At 46.3% G+C, this 21,002-nt stretch overlaps 1 protein-coding gene and 1 long non-coding RNA gene across 5 annotated transcripts in view; one reads left to right on the top strand and one right to left on the bottom strand.

Moving 5' to 3' along the window:
* LOC144259972 (uncharacterized) overlaps window positions 1–15,964 on the bottom strand; it is a 107,733-nt gene extending 91,769 nt beyond the window's left edge. Inside the window, exon 1 of the long non-coding RNA XR_013344968.1 lies at window positions 15,735–15,964. This is a non-coding gene — a long non-coding RNA (uncharacterized LOC144259972). The remainder of the gene's footprint in view (window positions 1–15,734) is intronic.
* KMT2C (lysine methyltransferase 2C) overlaps window positions 15,789–21,002 on the top strand; it is a 334,572-nt gene continuing 329,358 nt past the window's right edge. For 3 of the 4 annotated variants that reach the window (XM_077808385.1, XM_077808388.1, XM_077808389.1), the window contains exon 1: window positions 15,790–16,057. In XM_077808385.1, coding sequence (XP_077664511.1) covers window positions 15,891–16,057 — 167 coding nt within the window. In that variant the 5' untranslated portion in view covers window positions 15,790–15,890. Of the gene's footprint in view, window positions 16,058–21,002 lie in introns of all 4 variants that reach the window. The other variant, XM_077808386.1, reaches the window with a different exon arrangement.

Here is a 21,002-nt window from a genome sequence, read left to right on the forward strand (position 1 = left end):
GGTGTTTAGATCCCCAAGCTAGAGGAGAGACATTTACACACGACAAATCCTGTCTAAATATTAGACCAAGCCTTTGCCTGCCCAGTGCCACGCGGGGGAGGGGAACCTCTGGCTGGGAAAGAAGCTTGACCTAGTTTGCCTAAAGTGGATTTGACAGGTTGGTAGTTAGCTCAGCTCCCCCTTCCTGGTACCTCTCGCTGAGCTGCAAGGCTGGCAGTCCCTACTACTCCAGATTTCCTCTCTGTACCCTTTACAGATCTTGCTCTCTCTCTCCACCCTTTCCTCCTTGGTTCCCTTCCCTCCCTCGTTTCCATCTCTTCTTTCCTTGACTGTTCCTAAATTCAGTAAACGTTAACAGCGCCTCTGCAATCTCCGCCACGGCAACACAGGATTAAAAACCACCCACCAAAATCTGCAGAACCATAATTTCAGTTTTCTATAAAACTGGTCACTGGTAAACAAAAGAAAAGCCACCCCCTTGGGAAGCTTTTCATAGCTTAAGGATGAAAATTAGATTGTAATGGTAATGTTTGCGCCATTGTAATTAAGGTCCTGTCAGGACTTTCATTAAAAATCGTGTTTTCTTCAAGGGTCTGTGACTTGGAGAAAATATTTACTTGAGGCTGAAATATAAGATAGATCTCAAAAGATTATATGTAACATTGCCTATCTCAACACAGTCTTAACAAAGGAGACACTACCAGTGCTTCTATAATGTATATGGAGAAAATTGTCCTGAAACATATTTGAGTCATTAAAGTTAACAAATAAAAAGCTTCATTCCGGCTGGACCCTAAAAACAGGGGTCATGGTCCCATAAGTGTACTTGCTGAATGAGGACAAAATCCTGCTTGTAAACGTGTGACATCCTCCTCCTTTATGGCAACCCTGCAAGTGGCCTCTTGCCTCAGTTTCCCTCTTGGCTAAACCAAAGGACTCCACTTCAGGCTCTTAAAGAATATCCCTCCTGAGGGACAGTTTATGGCAAAATAGTCTATAACAGTCCCAAAACATACCCCATACCAACATAGTGTGTTCCTCCATACCCCAGTATCTACTATCACAGCTAGGCTCCTTCACTGTCTTCCACCCCTATGCCAGGACCCCAGCCCTTCCTACTACAATACAACTGGGTCAGACCAAAGGTCCATCCAGCCCAGTATCCTGTCTTCTGACAGTGGCCAATGCCAGATATCGCAGAGGGAATGAACAGAACAGGTAATCATCAAGTGATCCATCCCCTGTCGCCCAGTCCCAGCTTCTGGCAAACAGAGGCTAGGGTCACCATCCCCGCCCATTCTGGCTAATAGCCATTGATGGACCTATCCTCCATTAATTTATCTAGTTCTTTCTTGAACCCTGTTATAGTCTTGGCTTTCACAACATCCTCTGGCAAGGAGTTGCACAGGTTGACTGTGCATTGTGTGAAAAAATACTTCCTTTTGTTTGTTTTAAACCTGCTGCCTATTAATTTCATTTGGTGACCCCTAGTTCTTGTGTTATGAGAAGTAAATAACACTTTCTCCACAACAGTCATGATTTTATAGACCTCTATCATATCCCCCTTAATCGCCTCTTTTCCAAGCCGAAAAGACCCAGTTTTATTAATCTCTCCACATATGGAAGCCATTCCATACCCCTAATCATTTTTGTTGCCCTTTTCTGAACCCTTTCTAAGTCCAATATTTTTTTTTGAGATGGGGCGACCACATCTGCATGCAGTATTCAAGATGTGGGTGTACCATGGATTTATATAGAGGCAATATGATATTTTCTGTCTTATTATCTATCCCTTTCTTAATGATTCCCAACATTCTGTTCGTTTTTTTTGACTGCCGCTGCACATTGAATGGATGTGTTCAGAGAACTATTCACAATGACTCCAAGATCTCTTTCTTGAGTGGTAACAGCTAATTTAGACCCCATCATTTTATATGTATAGTTGGGATTATGTTTTCCAATGTGCATTACTTTGCATTTATCAATACTGAATTTCATCGGCCATTTTGTTGCCCAGTCACCCAGTTTTGAGAGATCCTTTTGTAGCTCTTCGCAGTCTGCCTGGGACTTAACTATCTTGAGTAGTTTTGTATCATCTACAAACTTTGCCACCTCACTGTTAAACCCTTTTTCCAGATCATTTATGAATATGTTAAATAGGACTGGGCCCAGTACAGACCCTGGGGGGACACCATTATTTAACTCTCTCCATTCCTGAAAAGTGACCATTTGTTTCCTATCTTTTAGCCAGTTACCAATCCATGAGAGAACCTTCCCTCTTATCCCATGACTGCTTACCGGTACTTTGCTTAAGAGCCTTTGATGAGGGACCTTATCAAAGGCTTTCTGAAAATCTAAATACACCATATCCACTGGATTCCCCCTTGTCCACATGCTTGTTGACTCCCTCAAAGAATTCCAGTAGATTGATGAGGCATGATTTCCCTTTACAAAAACCATGTTGACTGTTCCCCAACAAATTATGTTCATCTATGTGTCTGACAATTTTGTTCTTTACTATAGTTTCAACCAGTTTGCCCAGTACTGAAATCAGGCTTACCGGCCTGTAATTGCCATGGTCTCCTCTGGAGCCCTTTTTAAAAATTGGTGTCACATTAGCTATCCTCCAGTCATTTGGTACAGAAGCTGATTTATATGATAGGTTACAGACAACAGTTAGTAGTCCTGCAATTTCATATTTTAGTTCCTTCAGAACTCTTGGGCGAATACCATCTGGTTTTGGTGACTTATTACTGTTTAGTTTATCAGTTTGTTCCAAAATCTCCTCTAATGACACCTCAATCTGGGACAATTCCTCAGATTTGTGACCTAAAAAGAATGGCTCAGGTTTATGAATCTCCCTCACATCCTCAACCATGAAGACCGATTAAAAGAATTCATTTAGTTTCTCTGTAATGGCCTTATCGTCCCTGAGTGCTCCTTTAGCATCTCGATTGTCCAGTGGCTCCACTGGTTGTTTAGCAGACTTCCTGCTTCTGATGTACTTAAAAAAAAAAAATTGCTATTACTTTTTGAGTCTTTGGCTAGCTGTTCTTCAAATTCTTTTTTGGCTTTCCTAATTATATTTTTACACTTCATTTGCCAGAGTTTATGCTCCTTTCTATCTTCTTCGTTAGGATTTAACTTCCACTTTTTAAAGGATGCCTTTTTGTCTCTCATTGCTTGTAGTGGGGCAGTTGCCCCACTTTGGCAGAGAAGGGGTTAATAGCAACCCTTGGAGTGGCTGTGCAGAACCCGGCCAATCAGAGAAGGGCAGAAAGGCAGGCAATCAGGGCCAGGCTGGGCCCTATATAAAGGCTGCAAAGCGGAGAAGACAGGAGTCTCTCCCTGACTAGTAAGGGAGAAGGACTGGCTCCTGAGGTAAGGAAGTAACACTTTGGACAGAGCAGCTCAGGGGAGGAGAGGAGAGGGGAGGGAAAGTTCCAGCCTGATACCTGCCAGGCTGAGGCCTCTGAAAGAAAGGGCTGAGAAGGTGCAAGGGCCAAAAGGAAGCGGACCAGGGAGCACGAGCAGTAGAGGGGAGAGAAGGAGGGCAGGACATGGCTGTCACCAGAGGGTCCCTGGGCTGGGACCCAGAGTAGTGGGCGGGCCTGGGTCCTCCTCTCCTCCCTAACATGGCACCTGGCCGTGGAGGAGCATGACCCGATACAGACTCTGGCTTGCCCCTGAGGCAAGGGGCTAGACTTTGGGGCTGCAGTTGGCCACGAGGGCAAGTGCAGACTGAGGACTGCAGATACCCCTGGAAGAGGAGAGAACTGAGTGGGGGCAGCCGGAGGGCTGTGTCCAGAAGAGGACGCCGCAAGCCAGGGAGCAACGCGGGTCCCAGACAGCACAGCAGAGCAGGTAACGGGTGGGACACCACCAACTGATGGCGCTCCACAGCTGGGACAGAGCTAATTCTCAAAGCAACCAGCAGGAGGGCTGCGGTGGTGAGTCTGCAGCCTGTTACACTGTTTTTTTTAGTTGTTTAGCCATGGTGGCTCTTTTTTGGTTCTCTTATTATGTTTTTTAATTTGGGGTATACATTTAAGTTGAGCCTCTATTATGGTGTCTGTAAAAAGTTTCCATGCAGCTTTCAGAGATTTTACTTTTGGTGCTTTACCTTTTAATTTCTGTTTAAGTAACCTCCTCATTTTTGTGTAGTTCCCCTTTCTGAAATTAAATACTACTGTGTTGGGCTGCTGTGGTATTTTCCCTGCCACAGGGATGTTAAATGTAATTATATTAAGGTCACTATTACCAAGCAGTCCAGCTATATTCCCTCTTGAACCTGATCCTGTGTTCTATTTAGGATTAAATCAAGAATTGCCTCTCCTCTTGTGGGTTCCAGGACTAGCTGCTCCAAGAGGCAGTCATTTAAGGTGTCAAGAAACTTCATCTCTGCATCCCCTCCTGAGGTGAAATGTACCCAGTCAATATGGGGATAGTTGAAATCCCCCATTATTATTGAGGGTTTTTTTTTAATTTGAGTAGCCTTTCTAATCTCCTGAGCATTTCAGTCACTATCGCCGTCCTGGTCAGTAATATATCCCTACTGCTATATTCTTATTATTCAAGCATGGAATTACTATCTATAGAGATTCTATGGTACAGTTTGGTGCATTTAAGATTTTTACTTCATTTGATTCTATGATTTCTTTCACATATAGTGCTACTCTGCCACCAGCATGACCTGTTTGGGGTGCAGGCTGTTTGGGGTGCAAGCTGCCCTGAGTAAGAAACCTGCAGGGATTGAGAGGTGGGGCATTTTCTTTTTTCTTTTTCTCTTGATTTTAAAAAAAAGAGACCTGGGGCTAGGACTACACAGTGGTCACAACTATTTGACCTAATCCACCTAGCCCGGAAGTGGTTACACCCAGAGGCTCTCAGCTCTGGGGAAATGATGGTGCTTCTGGTGCTGGACAACTATATAAGAGGACTACCCTCATGCCTCCAGGGTTGGGTAGGCCAGAATGACCCCTCTACCTATGATGAACTGGTCACCCTTGTGGAGAGAACTGGCAGCCTGTGAACTGTTCAAAATCCCGGGAAGTGAAACATGGCGTTCCAGGAAACCATTCCCAACCCTGAGGCCCCAGATCATGGAGAACTCCAGGAAAGTCATAGCTGGAAGAACAGGCACCAAGAAGGGACCTGGGGGGAGAGGGCTGGGGGACTCTGGGAGTGCTGTCACATTGGTCTCAAGGAAGTAAGTCGGGCAAGACCAACTGAGGTGGGCCAAGAGCACTGGAGTGACATGTGTCACCAGCACAGTAAATTTCTACCCCACAATCCCAATATGGATTGAGATCTGGGGGAACACTACCAAGGTGACTCCACAGGTGGTTCCCCAAGCTCCCCTACCTGGTCTTAATTGGCAGGGACTTTCCCAGGTTCGAGAGTCTACTCCCCTGCATCGAGTTAGGGGAGGGCAGTAAACCCCGAGCAGAGATCGAGACACCGATGGATGGCCCTGCAACAATTTTTGCTGGGTTTTCCCCAGAGTTATTTTCACCTGCTGGGAAGTCATGGAAATCTAGACTGGAAAGGAGGGCAGATAAAAGATTAGGAACCAGGATTTTGGCAGCAAACCAGAGAGCTGTCTGGTTGGGAGGAAGCCCCGTCAGGGAAACTGCAAGGTAGCATGGGTCAGTGGAGACTCAGATGGCCCCCAGCACAAGCGGAAGCACCCAAAGAGAAGGAGGGAAGCCCAATTCGATAGAATCTGGCCCAATCACACAGGTGAGTATTTTGGGCAGGACCAAGTCTATGACCCACTGTGTGTGAACATGAGGGAAGAGGTAGTAGAGGTAAATGGCGTGCCAGTAGAAGGGAAAACCAAAGGCCCAGGGCCATACTAGATAATCAAACAGTTGTACCGGGTAGTGCCAATACAGGAGGAAGTAGTAGAACAGGTCTTGGTGCCACGGAAGCACACAAGGGCTGTATTAGAGTTAGCTCACAATCATCTCTTTGGGGGACATTTATGCAGGGTCTTATCTGCTCTTAGAGTCCTAAGGAGGTTTTGCTGGCCAGGAGTACAGACAGAATTCCAGCACTGTTGTGCCTCCTGCCCAGAGTGCCAGCTGCATAGCCCCCAACCTCAGTTAAGGGCCCCATTGGTACCCTTGCCTGTAATTGAAGTCCCCTTTGAAAGGATAGCTATGGATCTAGTGGGCCCACTAGAAAGAAAGGCCTGGGGCCACCGAAGCATACTTGTCATCCTGGACTATGCTACACGGTATCCCAAAACCGTTCCTTTAAGAAATCCCACATCCAAGGCGATTGCAAAAGAACTGGTACAGGTTTTTGATAGGGTAGGCATCCCTAAGGAGATCCTGACAAACCAAGGGACTCCCTTCATGTCGATAGTAACGAAAGACTTATGTACCCTGCTCCACATCCAAGCCTTGCGGACCTTGATCTATCATCCCCAAACAGATGGTCTGGTTGAGTGATTTAACTGCACTCTCAAGAGCATGATCTGAAAGGTGGTGGCCCAAGACGGAAAAGACTGGGATACCCTCCTACCATACCCGATGTTTGCAATACAAGAAGTTCCCCAGGCATTTACTGGATTCTCCCCCTTTGAGCTACTGTACGGATACCACCCAAGTGACGTATTAGACATCGCGAAGGAGGAATGGGAGGAACAACCCAACCCAGGGAAGAATGTCATCACACAGGTGGCCCAGATGAGAAAACGAATAGCCCAAGTGACCCCCATAGTATGAGAGCATTTGGAGAAAGCACGAGAGGCCCAACGAACCTACTACAACCGTCAAGCAAAAACACAGAAATTTCAGCCAGGAGAACGGGTGCTGGTGCTGGTACCAACAACAGAAAGCAAGCTCCTAGCCAGCTGCTGTGGACCCTATGAGATCGTGGAAGCCACTGGGGAGGTGAATTATAAGGTGATGCAGCCAGACTGCTCAAGGCCAGAGCAGATCTACCAATCAACTTACTGAAACCCTGGCTTGATTGGGAGACGTGCCTGGCTGTCCTGCCGGCTCCACCCCAGGCAGAGAGCCCACAAGGGCAGGTAAGGATATCCCCCAAATTAGCCCCAGAACAATGTACAGAGGTAATTGAAATGATCCAGCGGAACCAAGATGTGTTCTCCACACAACCAGGCCATATGACACTGATCCAACACCACATCGTCCCATGTCCCAGAGCAAGGGTGACAATAAAACTATATCGCATACCAGAGGCAAAAAGAGAAGAAATTAGGGCAGAAGTAAGGAAGATGCTGGAACTTGGGGTGACTGAGGAATCCCACAGCCAGTGGTCCAGCCCTATTGTCTTGGTCCCCAAGCCTGATGGCACCCTGAGGTTTTGTAATGACTTCCAGAAGTTAAATGAGCATAAGCTTTCGTGAGCTACAGCTCACTTCATCGGATGCATACTGTGGAAAGTGTAGAAGATCTTTTTATACACACAAAGCATGAAAAAATACCTCCCCCCACCCCACTCTCCTGCTGGTAATAGCTTATCTAAAGTGACCACTCTCCTTACAATGTGTATGATGGAAATGGCTCACCTTGACTATCATACACATTGTAAGGAGAGTGGTCACTTTAGATAAGCTATTACCAGCAGGAGAGTGGGGTGGGGGGAGGTATTTTTTCATGCTTTGTGTGTATAAAAAGATCTTCTACACTTTCCACAGTATGCATCCGATGAAGTGAGCTGTAGCTCATGAAAGCTTATGCTCAAATAAATTGGTTGGTCTCTAAGGTGCCACAAGTACTCCTTTTCTTTTTGCGAATACAGACTAACACGGCTGTTACTCTGAAACCAGAAGTTAAATGAGGTATCCCAGTTCTATGCCTACCTGATACCACATATTGATGAGCTGGTGGATCAGTTAGGGAAGGCCTGATACTTGACCACCTTGGACTTGACAAAAGGCTATTGGCAGATCCCTCTGGCTGAGGATGCCAAGGAAAAAAACTGCTTTCTCTACACCTGGTGCCTCTTCCAATATACTGTCCTCCCTTTTGGGCTCCATGGGGCCCCTGCAACTTTCCAACAATTGATGGACAGATTACTTTGACCCCATGCGAACTATGCTGCCACCTATTTAGATGATGTAGTAATCCATAGCCGTGACTGGGAGATGCACCTGGGGAAAGTGGAAGCTGTACCAGATGCTCTTAGACAGGCTGGCCTCACCGCTAACCCATCCAAATGTGCAACAGGGTTAGCCAAGGCCAGATACTTTGGGTATGTAGTCGGAAGGGGCCTGGTGAAGCCCCAGTGGACCAACCTGCCTGATCCGCAAGAAGCAAGTCAAAGCATTCTTAGAGATGGTGGTGTACTATTATTGGTTCATCCCTCACTTCTGATACCAGTCAGCTCTGTGTTCTTGGGGAACCAGGGTGCAGTATCCAGCCTGTCTGACTCATGAAAGACACTCCCCCACCAGCCTCTGTTTAAACCAAAACCCATCAGAGAAAAAAACTTGCAGAGAGCAGTGAAGGGCATTAGGAGACACACCTAGACCCTTCCTGACAAGGGTGACGAGATGAAGACATCTCCATTAGCATACAGAATGAAGAACAGAGACAACTTCCCTAGTCACATCTGCATGAAAGATGGGACAGGGAGATGTCTCAATTTGCACACAGAATGGAGAACTGCACTGAACTCTGGGACCAGAAAAGCAGGGACGCACTGCATCATGGGAATCTCTGCTCCAGATGTTAATGAACCTACGCCTGCACACACCCAGCTCAGCAATTATCAGACCAATTCTAGTAATCAATCCTTGATTGATATCCAAAATACTGAAGCAGTCTGGTTGCATTGTGAACTCCCTGGAAGAAACCACCACCCAGAGCCAAGAGTGATCAGCTCCTATTGTCTAGCCTAAAGAAAACCCTTGAGTCATCAGTTTACCTATAAACAAATCTAGTGTTCTCCCTTAAACCATTGTATTTTCTCTACAAAATTCCCTGCTCACCCTCCAGTCAGTGTTCTGATGCTTAGATCCAAACTATGCATCAGTTCCACTGGGATTTTCTCCTGACTGATCCTGCTGGGGGCTCTGCCTATCTCCTGCCCTCCAGACCCTGAGCTACCATCATCACCTGGGAACCGTGACCAGTTCAAGCCTCCTAGAATGGGTGAGATCCCTCTCTTTCTCTCTCTATTTTCCTTTCTACCTCAGATATTAACCTTTAATAATGTATGTTATGTTGGTTTAGGCTCTCCTTGTGTAGTTATCACTGTTCAATAAAGTGGGATAGGGACATGTTAAACCTGTGGCACATGGGGGGTGGGGGGGGGGCTGCTGAAAGTGCTGCTCGGCCCAGCCCATTGAGTACAGTGACAGATAAGGGGATCAGCTTGAGGGTGCTGATTGACCCGGTCTGCTCAGACTTGCTCTGTTAGTGTGGGTGTGTACGCATGCATGCACATTTATCTAGTTCTAGGGCTGGAGGAACCCAGTCCTGGGGAACCTAGGTCCTGCAGGACAGCTCGGGGGGGAGGGGACTTCCAGAAGGAAGGAGTAGAGCACTATATGAACACACAAGTGACATAAGCAGTACATTAATAGAATTACAGAATCTCCCCCTTCCCCCCCCCCCCCCCAAGAGTAACCCTCATAAAGGAGTATACCCTGAAGTAACGGGCACATCTGGTAACACTTAGCCATGAGGGCTGTGCCTCTGATGGACCTGATAAGAGCTCAGGGCCTGGAGATAGTTAAGTGGACCAAGGTGGCGGAAGAAGCTTTCACAGACCTAAGGACAGCCCTTTGCAGTCATCCAGTGTTCATAGCCCCAGATTTCAAAAAGAAATTCATCCTACAAACGGACGCCTTGGAGGTAGGACTTGGGGCCATCCTTTCACAGATGGTGGGGGATGAGGAGCACCTGATCCTTTACCTCAGCTGAAAGCGCCTGCCCAGAGAGCAACGGTACGCTGTAGTAGAAAAAGAATGCCTAGCACACGGAGATTCTATGATACTACCTACTTGGCCTGTCAGAAGGGTGAACTGCTGCCACGCCCCACTCCAATGGATGCACACAAACAAGAAGAGGAATGCACAAGTGACTAGATGGTTCCTATCCCTACAATCTTTCCACTTCTGGATACAGCATAGAGCCAGAAGCCAATGCGGCAACACGGACAACCTGTCATGACAATACTGTCTCTCATCCCAAGTAGCCCAACCCCCATAGTGTTGAGGTGGGGTAGGAGGGGCGGGGAGGAGGGTCAGGGAGCAGTAGGAGAGGGGAAAACTATAAGCCCTGGTATAAGCTGTGGTTCCCTGTAGAGAGGGAGGGTTGCTTCAGGTTAATTGGAGCACCTGTAGTCAATTAAGGCCCTATCAGGAACCTAATAAAACCTCCTGCTTCAGGCAGTCAGGGTGGGTGAGAAAAGAAAGAGGACTGGAGCTGTGGAGACTTAAAAGACCAGGGAACCAAAGTAAGGGAGACCCTGCCCCAGTGTCTAAGGACTGAGGGTAAGAAACCTCCAGGGGTTGAGAGGGGCTGGGGCTCAGGCTCAGAGTGTGGAGTAAACTCAGACCGCTCCCCCTGCTTCCCTCCTCTACCACCTTCCTGGGCTACTACCAGGGCCCTTGGTGCCCCAAGAGCAGGGGCAAGGGGTGGTATCTTAGCCCCTGGACAAGAAAAGCGTGGGACCCACCATAATAACATTAGCCATTTTGTCACATACTGCATTTTAATCTAGAAAATCAATTAGTAGTCAAAAATAGGAAGACTTGCATGTAAGCAATTTGTGCTGTTAATATTTTGTGTTTTTTAATGGAGGTAACATATGCAAAACTCTCAACCCTGAAAGACAATGTTGTCTAAGGCCTTGTTTACAAAGGAAAATGTTACCTATTGATATAGTTATACAGGTATAGTGATACACGTATAGTTCCATCCCTTGCCCCCCACCCCCCATAGGTGGCTCCCCTCCCCCATACATTGGCCATGCAGACACATTTATTCTGGTGGCTTTTTTAGTTCTCTTAAACCACTTCTCAAGCAACATAAGCTAAACCAAAAAAAAAAAAAAAAAAAGCCACTCTTCTACATGGGGCTTATACTTGTAGTACTATTGGTTTAAATTCACACTTTAGTTTATACCAAAAACTTTCCTGTACGGACAAAACCTAAAATTCCTAAGGCCTCGTCTAGACTAAGGTGTAAAGGTCTGATGTCAGCACACATTTTAAAAGTCTAGTGAAGACAAAGTACTTTGCCTTTAAAATGTGCCAAACTGATTAAATGAAAGCCTAGGGGGAGTATAGTAGGGTCCTATGGGTCATGGGCCAGGTCTAAACTAGGAAATTAGGTTGGTATAATTATGTTGCTCAGGCGTTTGAAAAATCCACACCCCTGAGTGATGCAGTTAAACTGACCTAACCTCAGGTGTAGCCAGCACTATGTTGTTGGGCTTGTCCCATCCACAGAGCTACTACCTCTTGTGGAGGGGGACTACCTAGGCTGATAGGAGAAGCCCTCCCATAAGCTTAGATAGCACCTTCACTAAAGCACTGCACTGGTGCGGCTGCGCCACTGCAGTGTTTTCAGTGTAGACCTGCCCTTGATGGGTAAAAAGGTGTGTTTCTCAACCACATTAGCTCAACTGAGTTAGCATAACATGAATGAAAAACATTTAGCACTAATTAAGATGGATGCTAAGATGTTTGGTGCTGTGTTAGCTGACCTATGCTCCGCTAGGCTTTCATTTGATCAGTTTAGCATCTGTTAAAGGCACAGTGTCTTGTCTACAGGGGACTTTTAAAATGTTAGTTATCCTGCCTTAAATCCTAGTGTAGGCAAGGCCATTGTGACTACTTGGTGTTCTTTTCTGAGAATCATGCAGGCACATGTCCCAAAGAAACCAAAATTAAATCTCTAATTCATTTTATATAGGTTAGTGAACATCATTAGATCGATCTGGATTTGAATTAATAACATGAAGGAGAAAGTGCCTGTGGCCCACTACCAGCTCCTTGAGTCATCTTATTCCTCATTATTTTTGTTGCACAATGCTGTTTTTAATGCTATAATGATACAACAGTATTTACATACCAGTCCTCATGTTCCTTTAATGGCTTCCATAACAAGAGCTGTGCTTCTTCTCACTCTTGTTTTGGCAAGTCTGTGTGCATTAGAATTTTACTCCTAGTTTGTCATAAACATATCTAAAATTGTCTTGATGTGCTTAAAGTTAAAAATTGTAAATGTGACTTTTGCATGGGGTCTCAGTTATAGGTTGAAACCTATTTGTGCAGGCACTGAAAACACTTATTTTGAAGAGGGTTAGGAGTTTATAACTTCAGCTGGCATTTTCAAAGGAGTTCTGCCTTGATGGGCAAAAACAATTGAAAATACATTTATCATTTCAATTGAGTTAGTGTAATATGAATTAGAAACCTTCTTAACACCCATTAAAATGCAGGGTGCTGCCTTGGCTAAGGCTATGTATTCACTGCAAAAAAGTGTGCTTCTAACTCAAGATAGCTAGCTTGGGACATGTCTACACTTGACGGTTTTACCAGTATAGCTATACCAGTACACTATACCAGCAAAGTGCTATGCAGTTTGTACTAGCAAAACTGCATTTTTACCTGTATATATGTTCCAGTCCCTCAAAATGAAATAAGTTTTACTGGCAAAAGCACAGTTTTGCTGGTATAGCTAGGTCTACACTAGGGGCTTTTGCTGGCAAAACTAGGTCAGTCATAAATCCTGCCCAACACATCCCTGACACAGCTATCCTGACAAAAGTTTATAGTGTAGACATGGCCTTGATGTAAAATCCTAGTGGAGACAAGATACTTGGATTGTAAGCCTGTTGGAGGGGGGGACCATCTTTTTGTTCAGTGTTTGTATAGTGCCTTGCACAATGAAGTCCTGGTCTACGATTGGGGCCCTTAAGTACTATCCTAATACAAATAAAAAGCTATAATAGGAGTTTTACCTCAGTGTAGATAGTTGAGGTAAACCCTACATGGGGACTATAGCGATGACCTCAACTAGCTTCACTGAAGTAGCTGGTGTGCCTTGTCTCCACTGGCATTTTACATTGAGATACCTATCTTGATGTAAAAAATAGTTTAGTTTATTTTTGCAATATTTCTGAAGGTGGCTAGTAGGAATTTTTTTAGGGAAGGGGGGAAAAGCTTTGTTCTTCATCTGGTCTTTTACCCAGATGCTGGTGACAGCTCTAGCTTTATCTGCTCCTACTTTGTCAGTGGTCAGGTTGTGTGTAATGGCAGACTACTCAGGAAGTCATGGGTACGCTGTGTGTGGGTAAAGACAACACATCAGCCAGTGCACGTACACTCTTCAAAATGCTATCTATACCCTTGTGCCTATACACTAGTGTAATAATTAAGACCATTCTTCTCAATCAACTGGGGCCCAAAAGTAAGGCGAAGTCCTAAAAAAGGAACACAACATAAAGAAGGACTTTACAAGTTTTATTTGACCTTATTTATTTGGGGTCTTTTGTGGCATTGAGCACCAAAATTTCTGGGTTCCTCAGCAAAGTTTTTAAATGAGTACACACGCTGTCTGAGTCACTGCTGTATATATGAATGACTCAAATGCTGTAGGATGTTCTTTACCATACATAACATCAGTTTCATGATTCAGCATTTGTGATGTGAATCACTTATTTTCACACAGGTGAAACAGCACTGGCCTGGCCTGGGAGGAAGGTAAATGTGATTGTGAAAGGAGAGGGACTGACATTCCCTCAAAGTGTACAGCTGAGGGGTTGGGGTCCTGAAATACTCTGACAAGCCTTGCTGAGGAGCAGCGCACAGGAGCTAGGGCTGTGTCAGACTGAGTGAGGGACACAAGTCAATACATCCAGAACAGAAACACATTCAGCAGAGTCTTTCCTGGCAAAGAGGAGCAGATTTAAACTCTGCAAAACTGACTCCAGGGAGGGAGGTGTGGGGAGGCAAGAGCAAAGCAGGCGCCTCTGGCCTCCTCCCAGTCTCTCTAGCTCAGCTCCTTCCCTGGGCCGGGCTGCGCGTTTGGGGCGGATCCGGGATGAAAGTCCAGCTGTGCACTCCGCCGCTGGGGTAAATAAGGCAGCTAGCCGGCCCGTCCTGCTCAGGTACCAAGCCCTTACGGCATGACGGCATCTTCCCAGGGCGACTTCCTCGCCCTGTGCCCGGACGTTAGGGCATCAAGCCGCGTATCTCCTTGGAGCCAGACTCTAGCGGGCTGCGGGACGTATTAAATCCTGTGTAATAACGAGTCTTATTCTTAACCCCTGCGCTGAGCCCCAGTGAATCCGGGCGGGCAGGCCGCCAGCTAGGCCCTGCCCCGGGGGGGAAGCAAGGAGTAAGATTAGCGCAAACACAACCTCTCTCCGCCTCCCTAAAGCAGCCGCAGCTGTTGCAGCGAGAGTTGCTGGAAACCTTCCACGCTGCCCACATTATGTCTCTGTCTCAGAGGGCCAAACCCTACTCGCTCCTATGATACGAGCTAGGCTCCCGGGCACTGCTGCCTGAGTGCATGCCAGAGAGACGGTTTGGCCCACGGTGCCCTGAACACGAAGGGCTGTGCACTGCGAGCACACAGCCTAACTCCAAGGGGAAGAGCTGCCGCATACATGTCCGGGGCCACACGGTGCACAAGGAACAATCGCCATTGGGTTTTTGTATTAAGACAGACACTCTGTGTGCGTCTAGCTGATGTGTCTGGATTTCCCCTACCGCTGTGTAAGGAACACATGTATGTATTAAACATCACACACACTCACACAGAGTCAGGAGAACTGACAGCTCCGTGCACCGTGGGCTAAATTCTGCTCTCCACTCATCGGGTGTAAATGTAGATTAACTCCACTTGATTTAATCCGGTTTACAGGGGTGCAAACGAGAGCAGACTGTGCGCCCCTGGATCCGGCTACACGCTCCGTCCAGGTACGTGTTTTCTGAGCCATGGCTATGTACACCCAGCGCCGATTCCCCGCTGGTGCGGCTCCCTGGGAGCCGCCCGCAGTCTCGGCGGGGATGAGCGCACAGGGTGTCACACGCTCCGCGCCGCCGCCGCTCCAGGCTCGGAGCCCAGTCCCAGCTCCTGGGCTCCGCACTTTCCCCGCAACCGCCGCCAGCCCGGCAGAGGCAGCGAGCCCGTGAGGTCAGCGTCGGCGGCGCGTCGCAGGGGTGTCTCTGCTGTGGGACGGTGGCTGGGCGGGCGGGCCGGGCAGGCGCAGTGTGGGGCCCGCGGGGGGAGGCGGGTGAGTGGCTCTGTGTCTATGTGTCGCACTGACGGGGGTTACACACCAGGGCCGCCGCCGCCGCCGCACCGGGATCCCTCGCCAGCCGCAGGCCCCAGGCTTCCCCTCCGTCCCCCAAGTAAACTTCCTGCTCCCGGCCCGGCCGGGAAGGGAGCCGGGCCCGGCCGGACTCTGCCCCCGGCACACACACAACAGCTGGAGCTGTCAAAACTTCCTCTCTGCCTCGGCCCCTGCCGCCGCCCGCCCCTCCTCCGCCCCGGGGGCGCCGCCAGGGGGAGGGCGCCGCGTACAATGAAGCGGCGGCCGCCGCAGCCGGGCAGCGCAGGAGCCGGAGCAGCCGCTTGTTCCCGGGGCCTCTGAGCGGGGCGCCCCGCCGCGGGAGTGTCTCTCCCTCCCCGCCCCCTGGCGAGCCCGCTCTGCGGGGCGGTTATTGTGCGTGAGCCCCTTCCCCCCCCTTCCTTCCTCCCTCCCGGCCCTCCCGATGCCGCTCCCCCTGCTACCTGCGCTGGTCGGCGGCGGCTGAGGCCAGCGATGCGAGGCGGAGGTGGAGGAGGCGGAGGTGAGGCGGAGAGGCGCATCGGGAGCAGGAGGAGCATCGGGATCCTCATCGCCACCCTCCTCCTCATCCATGTGTCTCTCTCGTCCTGCTGACTAGGATGTCAACGGAGGACAAGAGTCTAGTCGGGGGGGTGGCGGAGCCGCCGCCGCCGCCCCAGCAGCCCCCCGAGCCCAGAGCTCCCCCCCCAGCAGCAGCCACAGACAAAAGACCTAGGGGCCGGCCTCGCAAAGATGGCGCTTCCCCTTTCCAGAGAGCCAGAAAGAAGTAAGTTCGGAGCGTGTGGGAGAGGCAGGGGGCAGGGGGCAGGCGGCAGGCAGCGCAGGGGGAGCTGTCAGCAGAGGCTCGCTCCTCAGCGCCCCCTCCCCTCTGCCCAATGCCATTTTGGGAGGGTCCCTTCCCTTCTCACCTTTCTTCTTTCTTTTCCTCCTCTGCCCGTTGCGCTCTCCCCTCCTCTCCCACTGCCCTCTTCTTCTTCACCTTTGGCCTCTTTCTTCTCTCCTTCCTTTTCACTTCTCTCTTCCTTTTCTCCTCCCCTCTTTCTCTCCCCCTTTTCCCAGCCTTGCCCATGGACCCCTCTCCTCTTTCCCTTTCTTTTGCACCTTCCCTCTGCCCTTCTTGGGTCTCTCTTCTCCAGGGCTCTGGCTTGCCCTCTATTTCAGCTTGTCCCTTGATGTCTTCTGGCTGTTTCTTTGGGGCTTTTTTTAAAAAAGAAAAGATTGATCTAGCCCTAACTGGATGACCCTAAAAACCTCTCTCTTTACGCAGAAGTTTAGACAGCAATTTCCTGTAGCCAAACCAGCCCCGGAGTGTGTTTGAAAGTGGAAGCTGCTTTCTCCCTGGAGCTGTCAAACAGCCTCAGACGGGGTCTGGTGGCCAGGCTAGGGGAGGGTGTAAGGTAGCAGGCACAACAAGAGGGTGGTTGGGAAGATTGTGGTGTTTTGCGTTGTTGTTTGCTGTCGCCGGTTTGCTTTCTTCTCTGGTCCCTGCTCTCCTCACGCTTCAGGCGGAACTGAATGTGCACCGTACACTTTTAGCAAACTAAGGCAGGCTGCCCCTTGCAACTGCGTCAACTATCAACAGCGCATCTCAGCCAAACCTAGGGAGCGCGTTGGAGTGATCTGCTGCGTCCATATGTGGTGCAGGTGGACTGTGGACTATGTTTGGCTTTAAATGGAAAGTCCCTTTTGTGGCGCTTTTGTGTGGGAGTCAGGAATGTGTTATATCTAACGTCCATGTTCTGCTGTGTGCACTAACAAATACTCTCTGACAGTGTATGAGTCAATTATTTATTATAATACTAATGTGTGTGAGGTGTATTAGAGAGACAAGGTGGGTGAGGTAATATCTTTGTTTAGACCAATTTCTGTCTTTCTGTTGTGAAGCAGGACTCCAAAAGGCCTCATTCCCATAGTGCTACTTATGTACCAAATGCACTCAGTTTTGGTTTTTAATGAGAGGCCTTTCCAGGATAAAAGTAGAATAAACCTGTTTGCTACTATTTTTAATGTTTATGTTCTGAATGTAATGAACTACAGGCTATGGACCATGTTGCAGGCTTAGTTTTAGTGTTTTTGTTTTTTAAGGGTCACAGTCAACTTGACATCTAGTCAATTTAAAACAAAAATGTTTTGTTAAAGCTAGTTTACTAAATCTTCTCCTGAATCTCCCAGTCAGTTTTTGTAGCTTTATAATGAAAGACCTTACACAAACAACAGTGGAAACAAACTGTACAGTATATGGGGAAACGGTGAAACTGACTATATACAAAGTGCTGTTAAGTGCATAAAATAAACTGAACACATAGAGGAAAATATTTTTGTTTGATCATTCAGTTGTATTGATCTTCTATGTTGTTTGTAATGAGTAAATATATTGTTTTAGATAAAAATCGGATTCATTTTTGTTTTTTGTTTTTTGTTTTCCTGTTCACAGTTTAGAGGCTTTCTAACATTGACTGTCTGGTTTTAGTGTGGCTATGTCTTCTAGTAGCTTTTAATTCATGACCCCATCCCTCTTAAATCTTTGTGTTTTGTTAAAATAATATAGATTTTTCCCATAGTGGAAGTTTAAAGTGGTTAGCAGTCCTTGCTACTGTTTGTGTGCAGCTCAGTTGTAGACCAGAAGGGACCATCATGATAATCTAGTCTGACCTCCTTCACATTGCAGGCCACAGAACCTCACCCACCCACTCACTCCTGTCATAGACCCGTAACCTCTGGCAGAGTTACTGAAGTCATCAAGGGAATGGATCACTTGATGATTACCTGTTCTATTCATTCCCTCTGGGGCACCTGGCATTGGCCATTGTTGGAAGACAGGATATTGGGCTAGATGGACCTTTGTTCTGACTCAGTATGGTCATTCTTATGTTCTAAAATCGTGATTTAAAGATTTCAATCCTTGCATTCAGTACTGATTCATCTGCTTTACCCTTATATTTGAAAAAAGAAAAGGAGTACTTGTGGCACTTAGAGACTAACCAGTTTATTTGAGCATAAGCTTTCGTGAGCTACAGCTACTGAATGCATCCGATGAAGTGAGCTGTAGTTCACGAAAGCTTATGCTCAAATAAATTTGTTGGTCTCCAAGGTGCCACAAGTACTCCTTTTCTTTTTGTGAATACAGACTAACACGGCTGCTACTCTGAAACCCTGTATTTGAATACTTCTTCCCATTTTATTTGTACATATAACATCTAGTTACATATGAAGCACTTGAGTTACTTTTACAAAAATAGTTTTTATAAAGAAACTCTGAATGCTGCCTACTTATGCCTATATGTCTCTGTAGCTACAGAATATTAAAAAGTGAACTAATTTAATTTAATTCATTTTTAAAATACCACAATTTGTGGAAAAACTAATTTCTTCCATGCCAGTTTAAGATCATCCGTGTACTTTGTGAAAAGTGAAGTGTAAGTGTAATTCCTTTCTCAATTATATTTCTAGCATTAAAGGGAGACTGCCAGTCAGTTTTAAGGAGAAATCTAGATTATTTTTTATTAAAAAAACATTTTCTAAACCTTTCAAAAATATAAATACTTTTATATAAAATGTGTACCAGTGTGTGAGAGTCAGAAAATGAAACTAGCTAGAGAAAAAAGTGAAACTGTTTTTCATTAGCTATATGTAATGCACATGAATTGTGTGAGTGAAATACAAAAAGTAAAACAGACAGTTCAAGTTGTTTGTTTTTTTCCTCCACAATTTTAATATTACTGTATGTGACTTGATGCTGCAAACTGATCCTTGCAAGAGGACTTCAGTGTGTGTATGAAAAGTTTTCGTGATTGTAGCCCAAGGTGTTACAGGAGCACAAGGAATCAACATTTCTAAAAATAGGATTTTGGCGTTGGTAGTAGTGTTGCTCCAGTTTATCACTGATCAGATGAAGACTGGATTGTTTTTAATCACCAGTGAGCTGTAGCTCACGAAAGCTCATGCTCAAATAAATTGGTTAGTCTCTAAGGTGCCACAAGTACTCCTTTTCTTTTTGCGAATACAGACTAACACGGCTGTTACTCTGAAATCTGGAAAGAGAGGTTTCTTTTAAAGTATACTGTTTCAATCTTTAAACCAGTCTAATATCTTTGAATCTTAAAATTAGCTATGCAGATGCAAAACAAACATTGCATGAAAATAAAGTTTCCATTTTTTGTATGATTGCTTAGCTATGTCTTTCTCCTCTCTCCTGTGCTTTCTAGTTGGATTAATATGTCTCTTGTAAATCAGATAATAGAGCATATGTCTGAGCACGTTTTGTACCATAATCACATGTCTAAGTCACTGTTAGCCAATCAGATTGTTCAGCCACTTTATCCCATTACGGAAAATGTTCCATTGGATATTCAGTCTAAGTAATGATCTAAATAAGAACACTACACTACATTAAAACAAAATAGCTGGAGTAAAAGGATTTATGAGTTAAAGGTGCTGCCTTTAAAGAACAGTATTTGAAAAATACTCAATTAGTAGTATTTCACCTCCTTGTTGACCATGGTTTCAAATGGATGATTGAGTTAAGACTGTTTTTCATTTTCCTGTATAGGGTTTGCTCCCGTGAGATGCTCAGACCCCACAACTCTTCACAAATGTAGGCCCTTTATTTATTTATTGTGGGAGCACAGAAATTTCCACACTAGTAGAGATTTACATAGTTCTGTCTAAACTGGCATCCTGCCTCTGGCAGCAGCACTACCTGACGTGTCGTAAAAAGGCTAAAAATCCTCATAGTGCACCTAGGCTTTGTGCCATGTTCTGCATAAGAAACATGGGAACTTTCTTGTAGGTGAAGAAGGAATTGGTATACACTATGAAGGAGGGACTCATCAGTTGTCAGTACCTTGAGCGTTTCTGCGTGTAGAGAAGTATGTCAAAACAGCTTTTCTGAGGATGTGGCAGAATTGAATGTATAGTTATGTGAATGATGTTTCCTGGGGGCTATATCTTAGGTGAATAGTTATTTATTATCTGTGTAATTGGCAAAAAACTTAATTAATGAACTGTTAAGGTTGCCTGGTGACAGCTTGTACCCTTCCAGAACATCAAGTTCAGTGAAACTCACTTCTGAAAATCAGGGAATACAGAATTAAGATAGGTTTCAGAGTAGCAGCCGTGTTAGTCTGTATTCACAAAAAGAAAAGGAGTACTAGTGGCACCTTAGAGACTAACCAATTTATTTGAACATAAGCTTTCCTGAGCTACAGCTCACTTCATTGCATCCGATGAAGTGAGCTGTAGCTCACGAAAGCTTATGCTCAAATAAATTGGTTAGTCTCTAAAGTGCCACTAGTACTCCTTTTCTTTTTGAGAATTAAGATAAATACTCATTCAACCTTGACTCCGGCCCCTTGGTGTTGGCAATCACCACTGGAAATTATCTGCATGCATTCCAGCTGTATTCACATTGTTAGGTGTAGCTGTATTGAATGGTGGAGGAATAAATTGGAGTAGCATGGAAGAGTTGCGTTCATGATATGAGAGATCTGGGTCTAAGTCCCGCCCATGTGTGTGATTGAAGGAAGGAGATATGTGTGCACCCTGAGGTGCCAATCTGCATCATTTCAATACAGAATTGTGTAGGTTATAATCAGTAGCAGGGCACTGGGTCTTCTTGCCATGGCTAGTGTCAGAAGTGAGGTGGGACATGAGAGCAGTCTGTGGATTTAATGAGGAACATGAGAAAGTATAGGTTTAAGTGGTATACTGTG

Source organism: Eretmochelys imbricata, chromosome 2 (genome assembly GCF_965152235.1).
Source record: "Eretmochelys imbricata isolate rEreImb1 chromosome 2, rEreImb1.hap1, whole genome shotgun sequence".
Taxonomy (NCBI): Eukaryota; Metazoa; Chordata; order Testudines; family Cheloniidae; genus Eretmochelys; species Eretmochelys imbricata.